The sequence below is a fragment of the Xiphophorus couchianus genome, chromosome 22, assembly GCF_001444195.1.
Source record: "Xiphophorus couchianus chromosome 22, X_couchianus-1.0, whole genome shotgun sequence".
Lineage (NCBI taxonomy): Eukaryota > Metazoa > Chordata > Actinopteri > Cyprinodontiformes > Poeciliidae > Xiphophorus > Xiphophorus couchianus.
The window spans coordinates 6,870,923-6,894,509 of record NC_040249.1 but is presented as its reverse complement, the minus strand read 5'-3'; the positions used below and the strand labels follow the sequence as shown (position 1 = coordinate 6,894,509).

Sequence of the window (23,587 nt, the reverse complement as noted above, 5' to 3'; positions counted from 1 at the left end):
TGTCTGAGTTGTTGGCTTGGCCTTTAAATGTCCAACATTATAACTCAATGGCATAGTTGTGTGATGTGCTGGACAATCATGTCTTTCCACTGGCTACAGCATTATTTCTGCTGATAACATTTTGCCAGAATCTGCATCTTCAGGAGTCTAGTAAAGTCTGCACCTCAATGGTTATGGCTGTTTTGATATCAATAGAGAGAAAACTACACTATTTGGCAAGTGGTCATAATGTTAAGCCCAATTCCGCTAGGCTTTTGTATTGTCAAATAATGGTTCTAGTTACTCAGATTTTATTTGACATGTATCCAAGTGTTTGCCATACATTTGTTGCTCGGTTCTCTGTGAAGGTTTCCCTTTTGCCTCATTCCCTTTTGCAAGTTGGAAAAGTGTTTGAATATGGAGAAAAATAAGAAATTTTGTGCATTGGTGAGATGTGCTGCTCAGATCTCTATCCATGTTGGCCCCACCTCCGCTTACAGGACTTAAAGAATATGCATCTGATGTCTTGGTGCATCAAGACATCGCTTAAAAGTAGATCACTTTTAAGGGATCTACTGAAGTCCATAGGTCAGGGCTGTTTTAACATCAAAAGATGGCCATTATGTTATTGCTGTAGAGTTTATTTCTTCAGTAACAAGACAGGGTGGTATTCTGTCCCTTTATGACATGATCACCTCGACTTGGAGGATCTACAAAAAAAAAAAAAAGTTTTAGATAAGTTATGTGCAAACAGTGAAAACATGGCCAATTCAACAACACTCCTTGTGCATCTGACTGAAAGGCTCAGTTTAGTTTCTGTCTCTTTACGGCCCTGTTCTGAGTACACTGCAAACATTTTCAAACACAGAGGATGCATATGTACTTTGAAGTGAAGCCTGGCTGAGATCTTATGCTATCTCGAGTCAAACTTCTTGAGAGAACATTTTTTTCCCACAGTATCATTGAATAAATTAATTTATTTCTCGCTGAATATTATCCTAACACCTCTCTTGGATCCAAACAGCAAAGTCAATCCCAACATAAAAAAATATACAACTCTCTGATCTAAGCAGAAAAGCCTGCACTTTAGGCAACAGCAACCATGCGTGCCAGTAAAGCCCACAGTCAGGCTGGACTGATCTGTGTTGTTACAGAGAACCGTTCTAGTCGATACAGCCAAAGATTAACAGCCTCCATGACTGGACTATCCCTTCTGCTGCTGCTGCTATGCTTATTACCACATGCATAGCTTCAGCACTATGCATCACATCATGCATTATGCAGAGTCAGGGCTGCACTGTGTCACATCATTTCTAATGCACCTATTTTTGGTGGTGTGCCACACTTGCTATAGCTCAATAGGTAAGATGCAAATATGTTACGCTACGATAAGATGAACAGTGAAGAAACAAAATCACTGCATTACTGATAAGGAGATGCAAGTTGATCAGGACGCAAGGTGTTATTGAGAGGTTAGAAAAGCTATTATTGGTGTATTATTGGTCCTTTTCTTGTTCTTGGACATACAGCCCATATAGAATAATGCTGAGAAATTGTTTTATGAAATATACTCTTCCTATACTTGGATGTGTCCTACATAGATAATTTTTTGTGTGTTAGTGATTCCCCTGCAAAGAAAACTGAACAGGTCAAATAACATAATAAAGTTATGTTAAGAAATAAAACTTTTCAGTGGCCTCGGTCTTTACATGTCTTTACATTGCAGAATGAAGGTTTGTATGTTGCTTTGTTTTTGTGCAATGTGCTAACAGGACAGATCATACTTGCTAACAATGCCTTGGTGCTTCACTATCGGCCTTCTACAACTATGTCACCAAATCGCATTGTGGGGCCATGAAAGATGTCGGAAGTGAAGTTTTCCCAAGTTGTTTTTGCCAATATAGCCATGGCTTCTATATGTTCATGTCAAAATAATTAGTCTGTGGATGTAGCGCATCTAGGTGGGGTTCATAGACAATAGTATTTCCAAATGTTGGAGATACTACTTAGAAACCGACTCATAGCTTCTCTGAGTCTGTTGATTTGATCAAATCAGCGACTTTTTCTTTTTCTGAATTCAGGCCACATTTATATGTCATAAACAGCACTTCCCGTTACAACAGAGCAGACTACAAATCACACAAAAGTATTGGCTACATGACAATGGGGCATTTTTCTCCATGATCAAATACGCGTATCTTCTCTAAATTGCAATATTTTAATCTCACTAATCTTTATTTCTTATGAAGTATATGAATGTTAATCTTTTTACCTTGTAAAAGTGTTCACTGCAAATCCTCATATACACCCGGGGCTGCCAGTCCTTATGAATGATGGCTGCTATCCATCTCAATCTTATTTCCTCATCAAACGGTATAGGCTACTATGTTTGATTTGCAACCTTGTGTGTTTGTTCAGCTGACTGCGCAGCACCCTATGACAATTTTCACTGCAAAATCAACTGAATAAAAGCGATTTTAGGCTACCATCTGTTTTTTTTACTAATTTTACAAGAATTCATTCACACATAGGTTGTTTTGGTGATTGTAAAAGCAGAGTGGGATGCTTTCCGAAGTGCGTGATGTCTTGCACAAAGGGCCAATTACTTCTTTGAGCAGGACTTACGGTGCGTGTGGGCGTGTGTGTGTGTGCGTGTGTGCTTGGGTATGTCATACCTTTTGTCCTTTGTGTCTTTGCTCTGCACAGGGTGTGCTGCCCAACCCCTTGTTGTCCCCTTGGCATGCACAGCAGCAGGGCTTGATCCGTACCAGCATGCCCCAGCGCAGACACAGTGAGTTACTAACATTCTTTGCTGACGCTTCTCTAACATTCTATAACAAAATGCATATGTGTTCAAATAAATTCAACCAGATTTTCAGTCAATTGCATATTTATTGTGTTTGTGAGGGATGTGTTTCACAGCTGCAGGCAAATTTTGCTCAAACCAGATTATACCGGAGATTACATTATATAAAAACTGGAAAACATTATGCACAAACAAAAGAATAAGCAAGTAACTAAACAGATAAATGAAAAAGACACACAATGTATATAAAGGGAACAGCATTTTTTTTGTTTTTGTTTTGGTCTGTGAAAACTGTGATCTTCAGTGTGGCCACCGTTGTTGCTGAGTGAAGAAGATTCAAACATAGCTATTTTCAGTACAGATGAGGTGTTCAAAAATAAGATCGGAGGAAATACGTGAGAATATTTTTCAAAGAGAACTCCAGACCTCTCAGGCTGCGAGAGAGCGAGAGAAAGCTAAACGTAGCAAACCAAAATTACTCACTTTTGTCCTTTTGAGCTTTTAAACTCTGTCATGGAACAAGCTAGATTTGAGGTAAGGGTATACACATTCTTGAGGGATTATCAACAGACTGATGTTTTTCAGCACTAAACAATTTATTTGATAAATATGCTAAACTCTGATTGTTCTCCTTTCTCTCTGTTCTCTGTTTTAAAACAATAGTACCTTCAGAAATGCAATAAAATATGTTAATACTGTTTTTAAAGTCTAGATCTCAAACAAATCAGTCGACAACTGAACCCTTTACTGGAGATGAGTAGTAAGATTCAAATTGGTGCATCTCTGCTATTGATTTCTTTTTCTTTTGTCTTTTTGTCGACTTTCAAGGCACGTTGTTATTAATTTATTGATAATATATCTACTCCAGCTTACAGCAGGGATAGTTTCAATATGTTATGTCCATGAATAAAATACCAGCTCACCATACAGGCAATGTATATTCAGCCCTTGAAGAGTAAAACACACAACACACTCTTTGCTATAAACATAAGCCTGAAAGTAAACCAGTAGGACTTTATTAAAAATGACAAGACTGAAGAAATGTTGAGATTGTTGTCACAACCAAAAGCTTTATTGAGCATAACAACAAAGCTTTTGTGAGTGTAGTGGTGTTAGTGGATAGACAAGGTAGGCAAAGAACAATAAGAATAGGTGAATAGCCCTCTGAAAATGCACATGTGAGTGAAAAACACAAAAAGAAGAAAGATGTGAATAAAGCTATCCACGCTGCTTTCTTTTTTGTGTCTCCCCAGGACTCAGCCTTTTATTGATAAGGAATATGGAAAAAAAAATGTAGCCGAGGTACATTTATTTCAGCACAATCAAGTTATTTCAGTGTTTAGAAATGTTTTTACATACATAAATATAGCAGTGTTCAATGAAGGTGCTATTAGCTGCCAGTCTAATAGCAGTGAACAGTAATTTTTTTTAAAGAAAAAAAAAAAACAATATTTTGCCAGTGGAGGTTTTTATTTTCAGATTAAAGAATTAGAGATTGAAGTTAATTAGGAAAATTCTAACTACACTTGACATTGCAAGAGTTTGTGTTTTCACCTAACATATGACCTTGTTTTGAAGCTTTGTTTTACTTCTGGGAAAAACATATCCAGCACAGTAAAAACTAAATAAATAAAATAAATACGTACTTCTTTCTCTTTAACCTGCAGCTATTTTTATCCATGCTGCCTGTCTTCAAAATCCCATCCTCCTCTCAAGTTTACACTCTGTCTCTCAAAAAATCTGAATGTGATTGAACCTCTCTCATTCATTCTCCTCTGCCTTTGCCTCCTCATTGCATAACGCCTTGGGCTAGGAGTGGAACATCTAGTGCACTACTTCACTGACACAGCGTGGTACAGTAACCCTTTCTTTAATGTGAAGATGCTGCTCCCTCAGACCAACACACTGCACTGGAGTTTGGTGTCAGAGGGCACGACAGAAGCATGTCCTTGTACAGCTGTTGGCATGATTTGCTTTTGGTTTTTCAGCTTTTACTTTGCATAAATTCTAAATTGATTTTATAGATGATAATAAAGAGTCCTACAGTATCTTGCAAAACCTTTTTTGTTCATATTTTGACACAAACACAAACTTTGACTGATTTTTCTGGGGTGGGGTTTTGTGATATGCCAACATAAAGTAGTGCATGCGCACAGAAGAAAAATGATAAATGGTTATAAAACCTTTTTGCAAAAATGTAATAAGAAAAAAAACCTGCATTACACAATGTTTTGGAATAGGCTGAATCTAAATCTGATTGCAAGACTTTTAACTTCTTTACAAAGAAGTAAAGTAGATGTGGAAAGCTGCTAGAGACATACCCCATAAGACCTGCAGCTGCATCTGGGACTGGAAGTATTGATGAGGAAGGCTGAAAACATGTAGCGCGTTTGAAAGCCATATTTCTTTTTTCCTTCCGCTTCTAAAAGTCATGCACTACTATTTTAATCAAACCTACTGAAATCCTCAAACGTTATAGTTTGTTTTTGTGTTGAGATTAAAATATGAAAAGTTCAAGCATGAGTATGAAAATGTTTGTGATACACAGCTGATCAGCTTTGTGGGGTTTAAAAAGAACTCATTTGTTTTCAACTTTGATTTGTCTTGTTTATTTATTCCATCACATTAAGTCCTATGCATGTTTTTCTTTCCAGCTTACCATTTAAGGTTCAAAAGTCACTCACATTTAGTAATGATCCTGTGTTAATGGGTGCAGATACATTTCATACCTGTAGTCCTCTGTGTAAAGCATGAAACAACTTCTCTGTTCTTTTAACTCCGATCCAGCCCTCAGCATGGTACATCACAATATTGACGCACAGGGTGTGCTGCCCATCCAGGCTTTTGCTACAATCATGTCCTTCAGCAAACTCTCACAATTTCTCAGTCTATATATTCCCCTTCCTGCATGCTGCTTTCCAGTCACTCGCTTACTCCTCGTGGTGATTGAAGCTGCAGACGAGACAGATTGCAGTTGGCCACAACATCATCCAGGTGCCGCAAATTGGCACTTGGGTGAATTTCTGTTAATGCGATAGCTATCATTAGAAGCTGAGATATTTACCTGCATGACAGTGCATCAGAAAGCTCCGCGTGATTGCTGCAAATTATGAGTATCTGAAGCAGACACCTGTAGATGCAAATAATTACTGGCCGCAAGCCTGTAGGCATGTCATGCCGCCATCACACACTGTCTCCCCCTCAGCCAGGAGGAGGTATAAATACGCTGTGCCGTGTGGGCTAATGACATGCCTTACAATTAAAGGTGCCAAGTTACTGACATGCTTCCATTAATAGACTTTTCAGACCGGATTTGTTATGAACTCCAGATGAAACGTAGAATAAAGTCGGCTTTTAAAGTTTCTCAGCGTGAATGCAGACGAGATCAAAACATAAAATGGGATAAAAGTTGTGTTTTATCCACTTCGTTGATTATGCTCATGTCACTTGTTAACAAAGTGCATGGTGACATCTCCTGCTAATAGTGATTTGTCTTTTGAATTATTAAGAGTCATCAAGGAGTTCTTTCTCTCTGACACTGAATATGGGAAAACAAACTAATAACATAGTGGAATGGCAAAGATAATATGCCCTTATGCAAGAAGCACCACAAACATTTATTCATAAGACAGTTTGAGTTGCAAGTCTTTGACAAGAAAACAACAGTTTCTCTTGGCAGAATTGGTCCAAAAATAAGCTGCAGTGTGGCAGGGGGCCAGGAGATGGAGCTGTGGTGCCTAACATTGTACCCCAACCCACAGCAGAAAATGACCACTGGTGGAAACATACACAGCAAACCTGACCAGTGCAGCTATATATATATACTGTATATGTGTGTGTGTGCATCCTTTGAGATCCTCTTACCTTCTACTCAGAGGAGCATAGTTGTGCTAAGATGGGATTCAGGCTCATTAGTAGCTGTTCATGGTTTCAGGTGGGTTGAATACTGCAAGATCCTGCCAAGGCACAGAGGTCCCAATAGACCAGATGCCCAGATATCCAGAGGTAGAATCTGGATGTCTGGATATTGATGTTTACAGATCTATGTGAAACTCAACGGCTCATGTTAGAAACAGCATGAAGTGTCTGTATTGATGTTCCGGGCTACTTAGAATATGAACACAAATTGACTTTTTCTGGAATAAATCTGAAGTGAATGTGAAGAAAAGTTGAAGTTGGCTTGCTATGTTGTACAACCCCTTGAATTTATTTGTGTTTTGTCACAGTATAATTGCACAGTTGGAAGATTTTGTGGGGATATATAGTGATAAAATAATATCTGTATTATTTTATCTTTATAAAAGATATGTAAGATCACAATATTTGTTGCAGTAAATGTGTGCGATAATTGGAAAAAAACAGTATGGTTTCAGTATTTGGTCGGCTTTCCTAGTTTATTTGCTTGAATGGGGGTTAATTGCAGCAGATTCCAGTATTAAACAATAACATCGCAATTTTGTGTTTTTCCTAAATAGAAATCTGAAAAGTGTGGCAAGAATTTTCTGGATTAATCCCATCTCAACACTGTGTAGATCCATCTTTCATTGCAATTGTTAGACTACATTGCTATCAGCATTGCACATTTTTAGCCAGTTTTATTTACAAAATATCTCAGTCAGGGGGAATTGAAAGTGCCTGTAAACTATGCTTTTCAAGACTTCAGAGATTTTTTTTAGGTTTTGACTTGGCCATCCTTACACATAAATATTTGATCTATAAAGAAATCAAGCTAATCTTGCAGCTTTTGTTGTATGTTTATGTATTTTTTTCTCTAAATTAAGTCATTTTGAACAAAAGAACAATAAAGGTTATACTAATAATTTGCTACTCAACTTATACTATTTGTACCTATATTTTTCATTCATCTTATTGGATTGATGTCGTGCTGGAAGGTGAAACCTCACCATAGGTTTATCAGTTATTTTAACATCCTGCAACACGTTTCCTTCAGATGGGACAGCTTACCTCACTCAGCTAAAAAAGAGGGAGCCCCACAGCATGATGCTGCCACCATGAGGTTTTAAAATCCAGACAGAGTATTTACGTTTGATGTTCATTATTATTTTCCACCACCTATTGCTTTTTGCATGTTTAAGGTGTTACTTTGAGTTGGTATGTGATATGCTGAGGTCTTTGCTGTAAAATGAAAAGTTCCATAAGATATGAACGATGTGGAAAAACCACTGTATTGTTTTGTAAAAACAATTCTTTTAAGACTGAAATGTGAAGAGATCAGAAAGAAGAAATCACTGCAAAACCGGTCCTGGTTTAGACGGTTAGCTTCAGTTTAAAACTGCAAGCTTCTAAAGGGAAAAATTGTCATTTATTATGATTTTGTTGTCTCTAAGATACCTCTGGTTTAATTGTCAGGTGGTTCAACAACCCCACACGCAAAATGGCTCAACAGAACCCAAAACTAAGGAGTACAACATAAAAAACTTCTTCCCTGCTTGTTTTTAAACCGTCCTGTGTGTCGTTGCTTTTCCCCATTTTGGGAACAGTTAGGGGCCCGTCAAAGAAAACAGGCTTCATTTTGAAGAGTAAACAAGCAAGTGGGGAAAAAGGCAGAATGTTTGTATGCTTTCTGAAAATTCATTCACAGCAGCAAAATTCTTAGCAGCGTGGTTACCATGGGGATCACAAACACACCACCTCTGAAACAATGACTATTTGCTGTTTTCGCTCTTTTTTAAAATTTATTTATTTTTCCTTTTTCTCCTGCAGCCTCCAACGCTACAGCCTTTCAACCCCTATCTCAACGTGAAGCCGCACCAGGAAAGATTAATAAAAACTCTCCCCACCGAGGGCCACAGTAAGCTCACACGGAGCAGATCAGAGGAAGCGACTTGCAAAGATAATGACCGTCCTCTTGAAGCCACTAAAGTAGACGTGTCAGGGGAGGGTGGCTCTGACAAGCTGAGTCATCTGCCCAGGACCAACCTGCGCTGCCCCCGCTCCTGCGCTCCACGGGGAATAACTGGCACAGACGGTCCAGCGTCAGCACCTCCATCCGCTTCGCAGCTTGGGCGGAGAGCTCCCGCTGCGCCAGCACAGAACTCTGACGCGCCGAGATCGGCTCGCCCTCGCACGCTGCAGCCTCCTCGCGTCCACAAGCCGACGTCTTCACCCACGTCGGATTCAGTTGGTGTTGGCGGCTCGGCCTCTCTGAAATCGGGCCGTTCTTCAGGGCCTCCGGCTCACCAGACAAAGCAGCTGCCGCCTCCGACGAGAGGCCTTCCCTGCTTTAACGCCGAACCCCGGGGGCAGGCTCCAAAGCTGTGTCAAACTTCTCTTCTTCAGCCTCTCAGAACTTCAGAGCCTCGCTGAAATTCACAGGGAAAGTTGGGGAAGGTGTCATTCAAAGTCTTTGGGGCAGTCAGGATCCCTTTGAGTCACTCCTTCCTCCCAAAGCCAAATAATTCCCCAAGGAAGCGAATGACATTGTCAGTGAAATTCAACTTCTTCTTTCCAGGCCATATTAGTAGTAGATTTTTTTTTCCTTTTCCTTTGACTTATCTCGATAATTAGGGGTTGACTGTAGTTTTGTTCTGTGACTGCTAATGGTGCAATTTTTACATTGGCTGCCAAAACTAGATGGTAGGATGTGTCATTCAGAATGGATTTTATATTACAAGTCAATTTCATTAGCTTTGCACATGTCAATGAATACTGAAGGTGGAGGAAAACAAGTTTCACACTTTGCACTTGACATTTTTTTTTTTCTTTTTTGCATTTTGTTTTTCCTTGCAACAGCCCCCGGCTAATGTCCCGTTTAAAATTCCAGGACTTGTTAACTTTAGACAGCTTTGCCCTTTGACACACAGGTGCATTTGGTTTTTAAACACAGAGTCAATGTGATTGTGACCTCTGCTGTGCCTTAGAAGGCCCGGGGGGGGAATGGGAGCGAAAACAAGAAGTGAGACTGAGTCTGAAAAAAAATAAATAAATAAAAGGGGGAGGAGGGCGAAAGAAAAAGTGAAAAGCACAGCAGCAGACTGAAAAGCTAATTTGTCAAAGCCCTCTGAAGCTTGTCACTTCCGGACAGAGAATATGTGCATGTGTAAACGTGTTTGTTGGTGTGTTCATATGCTGAGTGAAAGGGCTTTGAAGAGCAAAGGAAAACAGCTCCCCCGCCATAGCTGTGTGCATCATTGTAGCTCAGTTCACTGTACTGAGCTTATATTTTTGGGTAAACATTACAAACTCTGCACATTTTAGCAAAAGGGGTCGTTGACCCTCCGTTGAAATGCTTTATGATGTAAATATAGGAGCAGAGAAAAACAATACCCCTCTGTTAATGAAGCTGTGTCAATAACAGTGTCCCGGTCAAAGTAACAGAACATATCAGTATAATTACGCTTAAAGGCATGAGAGTGTGCATAAGTAGAAAACACTAAGAAGAAAATAAGTTTTATTGGAATAGAGTCACTGTTTGAGAACATTTTTTTTTAAATATCCAAACCCTGAAATCAGTTCTAGAAGACAAAAACAGAACCAAATCTGTTGATATTGCAATTTAAAGTAGACGTAATGAATAAAGTTCATGAGGTGTCCCAGTGTGCCAAGTAACCCCTAAATATTGGAAGTTGCAAGCAATTTGTTCCCATTACTCAAAGATTGAATCAAATTCGGTTTACTTTAAAAGCACAGCAAAAGATTTAAAATGAATGTAATCTTCAGGGACTTTACAAGACAAACAGATTTGGTTTATGTACAGAAATAAAAAAGTAAAAGAAAAAAGTGTCTTTAAAATGATCTAATTTAACAACCTATGCTGCATAAGAAGAGAACACTTTGTGCTTTTGTAATTTTAGTTATTTTTTTGACTAGGTTTTTTCAGACACAACCTGTGTCTCATACTGACCACTCATCACTTGCTACCTGGAAAGGGTGCATTCTGTAACGGCTATAGCAACTGAGTAATTGTCTATATTTTAGTCACAGTTTTCTATGAAGTACTGCAGTTATGTGCCTCCAATAATTATCTTTCAGGACGAGGTCAGCTGAGAGATTTCATGTGATCTGGGGTTATAATCCCAGTAGCCATGAAATAGAATTTAAATGAAAATGAACGAGGAATAAACTACAAGTGAGATTTAAATGCAATTCGCAGAAATGCTCAACTACAATGAAAAATACCACTCATACGATATGGTTTTAAGTAAACCAAACCACAGGGCATCATTACAGAACTCATTATTTTGGTATGCAGTTTGCACTTCTTCAGCTTTTACTACCTTTTAAAGTGAACACTTCTTGACTTAATTGCAACTGCTAACGGAGAGAAAAACAACAAGAACAAACAAACAAATGTGCCTTGAGTTGTTTACCAAGGAAGGGTACTTTTGAATTTCAGCGATCTACTTGTAAAGGTACACTGAATGCAGATTGTTTGGTTAGCATTTAGTTTTGCTCTAAGCTGCATGAGTTTGCCATCTGAGTGGCAATCTGTGTATGGGTTGTTCTTCTGTTGGCTGTTCCTCTCCATCCATGTTCAAACCCGGGAGGAACAAGACTTCCTCTTGAAATGAAATTGGGCATAACTTATTTCCTTTTTTATTTGTGATTTTAAAAGATTGTTTTAATATATTTTGATAATGGTTAATTTATGTATATCTGTTTCCTTCCGTTATATCTTAACAAAATATATGTATTTGGTTAGAAAACTATGCAAAAAGTAGTTTTGTTTTTATTAGAGCTGTACATTATTTTGAATTCCAATCACCTGTGCATTATGTGCACAGTGGCAAGAGGCTGCTTGGATTTTGCTGGTTTATTGTAATTAACCAGAAAAGAGCATATTGGCTTTAAGAGCCAATATGCTGAAGCTAGCATACAGTGATGTGTGGACATTGTTTTTGAAGGAGCAGAGTAAAGACAATGCTGTTAATAAGCTCAGTTAGCGCCCAATGTTCAACAATAAACTAACAATTACATGTTTTTCCAATATTTTGAGGTCCTTGTTGTATTTAAAATGCATTTCTTCTTGTTCTAAGAAAACAAATTGACATTTTTCAGGAAAACCTCTCACCTTAATACTGCTTATTTGTTACAGCTAGTGTGCAGGCCTGATCAAAACCCGCTGCTTGAGCTCTCTGGTCAGAGCAGACCTGTTGACAGCTGTTCAATGGTCCACATGCTGAAACAGGGTCAGTGGTGTTGCAAGAAAAACATAATTATAAATGAAAAAAAAAAAAAAAACAAGCGATATTTTTATTCAGGGCCCCATAATATAGTGGCATGACATCAAAACATATTTCTGCCAACCCTAATTCTAAACACCAACCAGTAACAGCAGTTTAACAGGGATTAATAAAAAAAAAAAAAAGTAAAGCTGCTGTCTTACTCTATCTGTACATCCGTTGGGAGGATCCAAGCAGTCCCCCCCCTCTCCCCCCCCGTTTTCCTCCTCGCACATCTCTTTGGATAGATCAAAGGTATTAGCGGTGTGTTTTCAGGTAGCCAGCCTCTGGGGCTTCAGTGGTCTCTCTGCGGGTGTTTTTGGAGAGCTGTGTTTATCATCCCTTCGCAGAGTCCTTTCCGCAGTCAAACGCTCATGAAGTGTCCCCGAATGGAGAGCAGCAGTGTGTTAAAAAGGCCTTCTGACAGCGACGCTGCTCTCTTCTCTGTCACGCCGCGTGACCGCTCGCTGTACGCCTCTGGCGGTGTCCGGTCTACTGCGTCCAATAATGCACCCCGCGCAGACGGAGTGCGACAGACCCACACACACACACACACACACACACACACACACACACACACACACCGATCCAGCGTAGCGTGTGTGCGTTGTTAAGCGAGATGCAGAGACTCACGTGTACAGGAAGTGTTGCTAAACTCAAGGAGAGAGGACAGTCGGAGGAAACGCACGCATCGTCTCCCACGGCTATACCACACGCTGCACGTGCGCCCTTGGAACTTCTTCGCATTTGTTGCGCTAGAATCAACTAGCAGCTGTAATTACCAACGCTGTTTGCAAATAAGATTTCTTATGTCTTCTTTTTTTTTTTGGGAAAAAGGCCAAATTTGTGGAGGGCACAATTAATAATTTTGCTGTTACCAGGTCTTACCACCTGAGCTGTGGTAGTCTCTGCAGCTCCTCCAGAGTAACTGCGGGCTTCTAGGGAACTTCTGCCTGTCATTTGAGGTGGACAGAATTGTTCTGTGTCCTGATGAAATTTTAGAAAAGTTCAAGCGGAGTGAATTTTTTTGGCAAGACACAAATTAGTTAATTCAGTTCATACTGATCCTGCGGCAGATCAGATGAAATTAAGTATCTCTTTAGATTACCCTGGACGTGCATAGGGCTTGTGTGTGTGCAGGCGTGTGTGTGAGTGAGAATTTATACCGCAGACAAAGCATGTTTACCTATTGGAAGGCTCGACATTGTGCCAAACCAGCCAAGCAGTCGACAGGGTTCTTTGAAGCCAAGAAAAACATTTTTTTTGCTAATGAAATTGGAAACAGAGATGGAGAACAAAAAAGAGGAAAAGAAAACGCACAACGTGAAACAATGAAAAGGGAAGGGATGAGATTCTGTAATGGACAATGATGTTGATAGGCTAAATGTTGTGGGCAGGTAAACAAAATGCTCAGGATATTATCCGCATTGGGGTCCAGAGAGTAGGCTGATCCTGTCAGCAGGGTCGCTCATCGATGCCAAATAGGAGATCAGTGCAGCTTGTTATGTTTGCTCAAGTTTGTATATATGCATCTCCAGACACTTCTGGCTGCCAGCATTTGCATGTGTCCGTAGCAGAAAGAGAGAGCGAGGGAGAGGGATGTGTTTTCCAAGGCCTACCCATGCCAAGTGAAATGGGGTTGTGTTGTTCTGTTTTCCCAATCTCCAAATCAATGACTGTGCTCAATTCAGCAATCAGGCCAATCAGTCTCGCTTGCTACACTGTAGCAAAACCCTCAACAACCAGAAAGCTGCAGCACCAAATTTGATTAATTAGAATATGAGATGTGGTTTTAAGGCCAACAAATTGCAAAGCTACTGAGCAAAAAAAAAAAAAGGTTCTGCAGTATTACACTTAATGACAACAGAGTGTACCGCTAATAATTTTTATTGTGGGCTTTTACGCATCTCTAAAGATGCTTTTTTTTTTTTTTGCCTTGCAACAGCAACCAGGAGACATCTCAGAACTTACAAACGACTAATTTGTTGATGTTTCAGGTTTACAACAAAGTAACACAAACAATACAAAGTGGTATGATACGTTTGGTAACGTATGTCTTAACTGTATGTCAAAGATGGATATATATAGACTGGACATATAAAAGTAGGCAATTACACTCGCTGCGCTTAATTTAACTTAATAGCTTTGAGCTTTTTGCTTTGATTTCATAGCCAATTATGCAATTGACATTTCACATAAAAAAAAAATAAAAACGGGACATGATTTTATCCAAATGAAACTATAGAAATTTCATATAGAAATAAAGTGACTTTTTAAAATGTTTGATTTGAAGGCTGTTATAAAAAATTATTATCCACTGCTGCTTACAGTTTTTTTTTTTACTACCCCCTCATGTGCTCACGACCAGGAGGGAAAGATTAAATGGCTCTTCTGATTTTAAGAGGCAGTTATTCCATATCCACCTCAACAGCACTTGATCATCTTTACTATCCAGCTGTGTGTTTTTTAAACTACTAACCAATATGTAATTACAATTAAAAACCACAGCTGGGTAATGAAGCATGGGTCTCATACTTTTAATAAAAGAATCATGAGGGGGGAAATCAGCAAATTGTGCTTTTTAGGTTGATAATTTCATAAAAGGCACATTTGGGAGAACTCATGGCCGACCAGTGACTTTTCACATAATTGATCTGAGGTGTGAAGCATTTAAATGTTATTTGGGCTACTAAGGGTGCAACATTACATGTTTTACCTGATTCTTAAGCCGCAATGGATACCGCTTTAGGTCATAAAGTGAAAGCAAATGGCAACAACAATGATTGTCAAATACATTTCAGTTTTTCTGATTGGCTAATAATGAAATCTGATCATTCCAGTCTGGTCTGGTCATCTTCACAAACCACTTCCGCGTGTTTTAATTTTGGCGCATGTAACCAACTCGTGCAGTGTACTGAAACATTTTGCTGTGGCTGTAAACCTCTCCAAAAAAACAAAAAACTAAAAACAAACTTGCCATAAATAAAAAAGGGGAAAAACGCAAAAGCAATACAAACACATGTACACTGATCTTTTCCTTTATGCCTTATGTGATGTCATCAGACATATGTACAGAATGGGGGGTTGTTTTTGCAAATTTATATGTTATTCTAATGAAGTAGTGCTTTACAAAAACATACAAAAAAAGTAGAAAAAATGACCATGGCATTTTGTTCTTTCGGTAAAATGAGTAAGATTGATTTTACAGGACACACTGGCTCACAGGTTTAAGACAAAACTTAACGTTTGATAGTGAAATGATGAATTTGTTCATCCTACTGCTCTTGCAGCAGTTGGATTTGCATAATTTGCTATTACTCGTACATTGTGAAATTCATCAGACAAAATACTCGCCTTATCAAGTTCTTCAGAGCTGAATCACCAACTAGACGTTTTGCAGTGTTTACAGATAATGCTCAACAGTGGAGCGATTTGTGTTTTCTCCCATATTATACAAGGTTGCTGTACGTTATCTACTATATCAGCTGCTCTCAGCTGTTACAGCCTAAATCCAGTGTAGAGTGCAATACTAAAAAAAAAAAAAAAACAAAGCAGAATGTTGCACTGAATCTTTAGCATCAGTTTATGCAAATAGAAAAAGAAAGCATATTATGCTTCTAAAATATTTGAAGCACTTTACATTGCACTAGTTGTACATGGAAGGTAGGCAAAATTTGTCATTTATTTCAGTGGGATTTTTTCAGTTTTAATTTTGTATGAGATAAAAGCAATGACCTAGTTCTAAATTAAAAAAAAAAAAGCTTGTGGGTTTTTTTTTTTTCATATTTTATGTCTGGTTCTTTAAAATGCTATTTTGATGTGAGCAGCTTGTCTTAGATGGATGAAGAAGTGTGAGTAAAAAAGAAATGTGATGCTGCGGGATCAGCGAGACGCCACAGGTGAACGCACACAAGTCATTAAACTCAAAGAAAAATAAACCTGCTGATCTCAAGAAGCCACAGTCTCAATTTCTTCAGTCTTTTTTACTCTGCTGCTGGTATTTCTTTAAGAATAAAGTTTGATTCTGTAACAGATGTGCTGTGAGATAATTTCTTTGTCAGTGTATTTCTGTATTAGTTCACAGAAACTCATCTAATGGCAGAAGTGGTGAAAAAAGACAACTTTCATGAAATAATGAAAATAACCTCAACCTAAAGTGTGTACAATACCATATTACTTCCCTCATTATAAATGTATTCTATTATATATATATATTCACACATCCATCCATGTTTTTTAAATGCAATTAGATTTTGATGCAAATAATGTAAAATAGCTGCATTCGTCATGTTAATATTGATTGTTCAGTACAATATTTTTTTAAACCGCTCATTCTTGATTTCTTAGCCCATTTTTCCTCATTCACTCACTCGTTCTTCATCTTGACTCCTCAGACCCTCCTTTCCCTCTCTGAAATCCAAAATGAGGGCGTATGCACGCGAGTGACTTTCCAACTGTAACCTGGCAAATGTTATATCTTAACATCTCGCAGTGAGAAAATATTTATTAAATTCCGTATGGAAGTATACTATGAACGTCCACACATATACCCAAAGATGACCTGAATATTTCTCCATTCTTGTGACCACTCTGTATCAAGGGGTTGAATTCATCCATAATGCAACCTTGGTAGACATTTCCAGGCCTGATTTGTAATCACAAATAAGATCAGGTTCCTTCACGTTTCAAAAAGGAAACCATAATTTAAAGATACCATGAAGCTGGGAATGACAGGAAGGCTTGGCTATGACTATGTTACTGTTTTTTCTTTTATGTTGACAGATCAAATTAAAGTAAGTAGCATGACTCATCCTTTTTCATTACTGTCCATGCAGCCTCTTTACACCTTGCATGTAGTACATTTAATAATGAAGTTCTCTCTTCAGATATGATGGCTGGGTGACAATTTGCACAAGTCAAGGAGCAGAATGACACTGTCATTAAAAAAAGGAGATTACGGGCAAAAGGGTTTCTTTTGAAAAGGGAAGGGAAGTCCTTTTCATATGCTGTCAAAAGTGCTGAAAACGTCTTCAGCTGTAATTTCTGAGCTGCAGGTAGCTCAGAAGGTGACAGCTCAGTATGGCAATTTCAGAAATGAATAGTAAGAGGATGGCAGACACTGAGGAACTTTTATTTTGAGAGTTCAGAGTAGAATTTATATTTCTTTGGACACATCTACCAATTTAAAAATACTTATATATTAATAAAATAATATAATATAGAAATAATATATTTCTAAAAAGAAAAAAAATATATGTATATATATATATATATATATATATGTGTGTGTGTGAATATATATTTTCAGTTGACAACCAAATGTTACCATCTTTTTCAAGTACAAATTTTTGTTTTACTTTTTGCTGTCTGGTAAAAATAATAACTGCTCTAAAACATAAAATCATCTGTTCATTTATTTGTGCGTCTCATTTGCTGTAGAGAGACACATAGCAGCTCTCTGCAGGGAATCACAGTAGGTGCAAAAAGCATTAATGATGTACCAGTTCTCTTCGAACCAGAATTCATCCTGTGTTCACATCTGCCATAGTCCTCCTGTATACCGAAAGGCATAATTTACCATGAAATGCACTAAAACTCCAAACCAATTCCAGAAAGGGTTCTTGAAAATATCCTGCATATGCATTTTAAAAAATAGCATCAGGTAAACCCAAATAAGAATTCCACTTTATCATTTATGCATAACATTCTTTTGCCTCAAAGTCAAGAACTCTTCATATCTGTCCATGAATAATTTCTAGGTAGCTTCATTACCTGAGGTTGAGTCGGTGAAAAGCGGCTCAGTAGACATTGAAATTGTGTGTCCTAATAGGAATGTAATACTTTCCTAAGCTTATCTGCTCTGGCTTTTTTAAGAGGTCATTTTGGCATACTGTGCTATGCAAAATATTTCCCTCATTTGCAAATCTGTTTTGTCATTGTGCCAAATGTCCTTAAACGACAATTTTGTAATATTTTGCATAGTTGTTGTCAGTCTCAAATCTAAACAGTTATTTATCTAAAATTTCCTGCCTTCTGTCATGACTGCTGTTTATTTGTATTGGACTGGGTCCACGTTTATTATACAGGACAGAGTCTTTGTTTATTTGCAAAACTCTTTCTCAAACGTTCCCCAGGCATGTTAAATCTCATTTGGTCCTTCATAACCTTTGGTAACAAAACAGTCCAATGATTAAGTTATACACATGAGTTTTGGCAATGCTTGAATTGCTGAACTAACATGCAACATGCACCTGATATACATTTTAAAAATATGTATGTTGGCAGTCTTTTTCAAAATCTTCTGATTTGGAAATTATAACTCTCAGTTAATCTGATTGTTGGTGCAGATGGGCAAAAAATATTATCTATGCTTAAAAATAATTTAATTATGATAAAAATTATTGCTGTTGAGTAGAGTGATTATCTTTTCAAAACTGCAATGTCTGAATGAAAAAAGTGCACAATTATGGGAAAAAAATCTCCATGGAACAGTTCTCCCAGTTGCTAGATAGTTGAATGAAAACAGGGACTGTTGAGGAAAAATGATTATTTTGGTGCTTAATACAGTTAATCTTACGGCATGTGTAAAATGTATATTCAACACTCTTATTTGGAACAGGTTTGTGTTGAGCATTCGGGATTGGGCCAGATGAGCAGGCATTCAGACAGGCAGGGGCCTCCCGCTGTGCGGCCAGACCACACGAAGCCATACAATTAGCATTTCCTACAGGGCACAAGCACTGGAGCTTGGGGGAAGAGACTTTAGATTTTACCAGAGACCAGATGGCCTTTTGATCTTTGCCGTAAATTAGGGGGAGTTCCTAAGTTTCTCTGAGTGCCTGAGGGAGTTTCCAGTTGGTCAACTAGAGGAACGCCTTGAGTGCATATATTAAACAGAGAAAACACCCCCTTCGTATAAGATTTAGTGTCAGCACTAAAAATTCAGAGAGCTGCCACTATTTTTGCTTTTTTGCATCGGCTCTCTCCAAAGACACGTCTTTGCTTTTTGTTCGTCTTTGTTTTGTTTTTTGTCTGTCTTTGCCTTGTCTGTCTTTGTCTGTATAAGGTAATCATACAGACATATCTCTGTTCCTCTGCAGCTTTGTTGATTGATTCATGCGTTGCTTTGTATGGGATTAAACTCTGTGATTTCTGTGACGTCAACGCGCAGTGTTGTTGTTTCACTCTCGCTGCACGCCGCCCGCTAAGGACCCGGGAGTTTAAGGAAGAAAGAGCCAAACGTTTTGTCCAAAGTTAATTTTAAATTGTCCTTCCTTTAATAGGACATATGTGCCTCTTACAAAAAAAACCCCACAAACATTTCACAATCCCAATCTGAGTCCTCACTTGTTATACAGACAATTTTGCATATTTATTTTTCACATAAATTGTCATCTGTTGTGTTTTAATGCACATTCCTTCCATTAGAGTTACTATTTTTGATAACTATACAGTATTTTTTGTTGTAATTTCATCTTTACTATACCGTATATTTTTTTTGCTAATTGACATATATAAATATATATACTGCAATACATATAATATATATATATTATACTTTTATCTTGTGTGTGACCCTACGTCTCTCAATTGCATGCCACTTTGCTACTGTTTTAAATTTCATTGTTTTGGTATTTGTTGCTTTTAGAAAAATATGCCCGTGTTCCTTAAGGTCTCCGTGTTGTTTCATTTTATTACTTTTGCTTGCTTCTTGTGAAGAGCTCAAATAGGATGTTGTTTACAGCGGTGTGTACTGGTCGATCAGCTGCTCGGCGATCTGGCTCTGGCCTCGTTCCCACGCACTCGCTCTTTCAGGCTGAACACAGAAGTTATTCCATGGAAATAATACAGGGACGGCTCCTTTATTTACCATCCATCTCCCCCCAGGAGTTTAGGACTGAAGAAGCTGTTCCAGAGTAGAGTGAAGGCTGCAAATGTTGCTGTGCGGCGTTAGCTTTAACTTGGAGCGACGGATATTTACAAGCCACTGTCTTCTTAATTCAGGATTGCTTGGTAATCTATGAAAACTTAAAATCCCATTATACATGGAAGACAACAATGTTCATGGTATTGCTTTATTTGCTTCTGAAATACTACTTTCTTTCCTAGCTGTTATGGTAACTCAGAACGGAAGCAAGAAAGCTGCATTTTGCTCATACGGATGTGCAAAGAGCCCATTGGCGCCAACCACGAAGAAGAAGAAGAAGAAGATAGGAAGTAGTTGGAGGATCATGCATAATTTTTTAAATAACTTATCACTGAACAAACTTTGAATGAATTTTAATGAAAATACAACAATTGCAAAATGATGTTCTTTAGAAATAAAGAACATAATTTATAAGCCTGTTTGGCAAAGCTATACAACACAAACAGGAAAACGGTCTTACTGAGGAAGCAAACAGTCCTAATAAGTTTTGCGCATATGTGTAGAGGAAACTGAGCTAATATTTACAACTGTAGGGAAACAAGGGTGACTTTCAGACAGTGGACCTCCTGGTAGTGCATGCCACCTCTACTGCCCCTCTGTGAGTCATTAATTATGTTATTAATTGCTGCTGTCTCTGTTACTGGAACAAAAGCAGATGTGGCTGCAAAAGTCTAGTTACCTGGGACACACACACCAAACAACCAGTTAATTATCCAGCCAACCAGTTGGGAGGGAAGGTGATAGGTCGTTGTGTGGGATCATTTTGGCTTAAACTTTCACTTCCCTGTAAGGCGGCTGCAGCTCAACAGTTTGTTTTTGCTGAATTCATGGACCTATTCCGAGCACATTTGTCACAGATATCGATGACTTTGGTGCCAACGTGAAGCACCAGGGGAGTCGGTTAGATGAATTATGATATTTGAGAGCGCCTCTCTTAGTTGGAGTCTAATTGAAGCAGCTGCGGCCTCTAACGGCACATCAAGCTGGAAGCAGAGTTTCCTGTTTGGCAGCTGGGACCAAAATCTGAAACGACAGCATCTCTTTATCAAGGTGAGTTTCTGCTATTTTGTATTAGCTGCTTATGCTCTGTGTTAATAATTCTCTAGCTTCGTCTATGTAACGTGTCTGCGCTGAACCAGAGTCGATTAATCCACATTCTCAACTGGTTTTGGAGCCGTCCCCTTCGGGATGATTGCTTTTTCTTGCGATCTTGGTTTTATGGCTAAACTCAATATGGCTCCGGGTGCTGGAACAACAGCTCTGCTCATATCATCAGGTTTAATGTTACAGCGCGCTTTGCTGTTCTTCATCTTGTAATTTCTCGTGTGGAACTGCTGATTGCTGTTTACAGCTGCTGCATTCGTCAACTCAGCCTTGAGCTCAATCTGTCTGCTGCGCCGCGTGTTCATAATTCCCGTCCTGTTACTGTCTGCACAAAGCTGCGAGATCATATTTATGCATCGTTTTTTTTTTTTCATCTTAATGTGCAAGGTTAGTTTGCAAATTTAAAATAAAATAATAGACTTTCATCTTAGTGTACAATGGATGAGGTGTTTTTTCAAAAAAAACCCAAAAAAACAATAACACTCAATTTTCCTAATTCAGATCAAAAAGTAAATTTCATTTAAAATTAAAAGTTGTTACACACATGGATTTATTTCTATTGTTCTGGTAAATTTGTTTATGGCTTACAGCTAATGACTGATACTTTAGATTCTCAGAATAGGGTACATTACAGCAACTTTTAAAAAAAACAACTATATATATATATGTGTGTATATATATATATATATATATATATATATATATACAGACGTGTTTTGGCCCTACACAGTTATGTGGGTAACTTTAGAATGCAATATTGCAGCATATAATGGCGGTTTAAAGTCTGGCAAAAGATACAAATGGAAAACCTCTTAAGAAGTGTAAACCAAAGCCCGTTCAAGAGTTCAGGCTCAATTCATAAGGTGCGTATTGTGGCTAGAGTCTATGCTGCAAGAGCCACCGCTCTCCAGCACATGCAACAAAGCTACAACTATTGCATTCTGTGTGTCAAGTCGCTCCTGAACCAGAGCTGAAGTGACTGGACTGTTATGCAGTGGTCCAAAAATCGTTTTTTTTTTTTTTTTTTAAACCAGCAGAAATTTAAAATTTAGGTCCAGCGTCTGGATGAGGAGCTGAGTAAACTGAACGCTAAATGCCTGAGGTCAAGATTAATATTTCCACAGTCATTGATGATTTGGGGAACAAAGTCATCTGCTGTTTTTTTTTCCTCTGTGTTTTAAAAGTTTAAAGTCAACCTGGCCGTCTATAAGGAAATTTTAGGATACTTAAGGCTTAACTCTACTGAGAAGCATTGTGGAGATGCTGATTTCATTTTTCACCATGAAATCTGCGCATACTGCCAGACGTGGGCCACAATTTACTTTAATGACCGAGGCATCACTGTACTCGACTGGCAGATTCTCTGTAGGGGTATGCATGAAATATTTTTGTTTTCTGAAAAACATATGTGTTTTTGTTTGCTGTAAGCCTTAATCATCAAAAATTGACATGAATTCTTGAAATATCTCGCACCTTATACAATGAATCTGTACAATGAGTTTCTCTTTTGCAAATGTAATTATGAAAAAATAGCTTTTTAGTGATTTTACTAATTTCTTGGGTTCCCTCTACATGCTGCCTGACAGGCTGGGAAACCTTTTCCACATTGCCACAAAATAGATACATCTGTCATTATGTTTTGTGCATTTTGTTACTTTTTTGGGCAGGTAGAGGCGGTCTAGTCACTTCCTGCTAAGCTTGTGGAAAACGCAAGCTCAGGATTGTGTAAAATTTTGTGAAACACATCACAGAGCTCTAGAAGTAGGAAATAAATTCAGGAGCAGTAGTTCACTATGATGAGTATTATTTTGTTTTGGTTTTAAGGAAATATCCAGTCGACTATAACTTGATTGATATTTCATTAAACCAAAATATTCTCGTTTAAACAAGAACGGCTGTAACAGTTAAACAGCAACACCTTGCTGGGATGTTTAAGCGTCATCTGGAAGAAAGAGAATAAGAAAGTCAGAGGGTGCCCTTTTATGACTTTTAAACTGTCAGGGGAACATTTTTTATATCTCACAATAACAAGAAAGTTTCCTGTTATAACAAGGTACTGCCTCTAAATTTATTTCCCAGTTGTGGCAGTTAAACACCTCAGTAGTGGGTCACAGCACTTCTGTTGCCAAAATTCAGTTTAGTGGAACATTGTGGGTTGTTTTGACATACTGTCGTGTGGCCAGTAGACGGAGAGCATTTTATTATCAGACAGACAGAATATCATGTGGACAACCTCCGTTACCTTTCTCTTCCATTTCAATGCAAGAGCTAGTTTCTTGTTTTTTTTGGGGGGGGGTTTTGTATGGGATGATCAGCTTTTACTGACGAATGGATTCCTGCTTGCCAGTGAAAGTCTAGCTACTCCAGTATGGAGTCCATACACACTGGAGTAGAAATCTGTGATGTATAGCAAACTCAGGGTTCAGCACATATCATGTTCAATGTGCTAGAGCCATTAGTCTGCACATCACTTGGGTGCTAACTCAGCAGTCCACTTGGAACACAAATAGACAACACCCCATGATTTATTTCAAAATGGAAATCAATTTTTAAAATCAAAGCTGTAAATTTTCATTTTAGGGCCAGTTA

General features: G+C 38.3%; 1 protein-coding gene across 2 annotated transcripts in view; it reads left to right on the top strand.

Moving 5' to 3' along the window:
• The window catches only part of ccser2a (coiled-coil serine-rich protein 2a), a 61,010-nt gene extending 45,009 nt beyond the window's left edge, over positions 1-16,001 (top strand). The window contains exons 10-11 of one of the 2 annotated variants that reach the window (XM_028007236.1): positions 2,686-2,770; positions 8,510-8,708. In XM_028007236.1, the coding sequence (XP_027863037.1) occupies positions 2,686-2,770; positions 8,510-8,601 (177 nt within the window). In that variant the 3' untranslated portion in view covers positions 8,602-8,708. Of the gene's footprint in view, positions 1-2,685; positions 2,771-8,509 lie in introns of both variants that reach the window. The other variant, XM_028007235.1, reaches the window with a different exon arrangement.
• Positions 16,002-23,587: the final 7,586 nt, after the last annotated feature.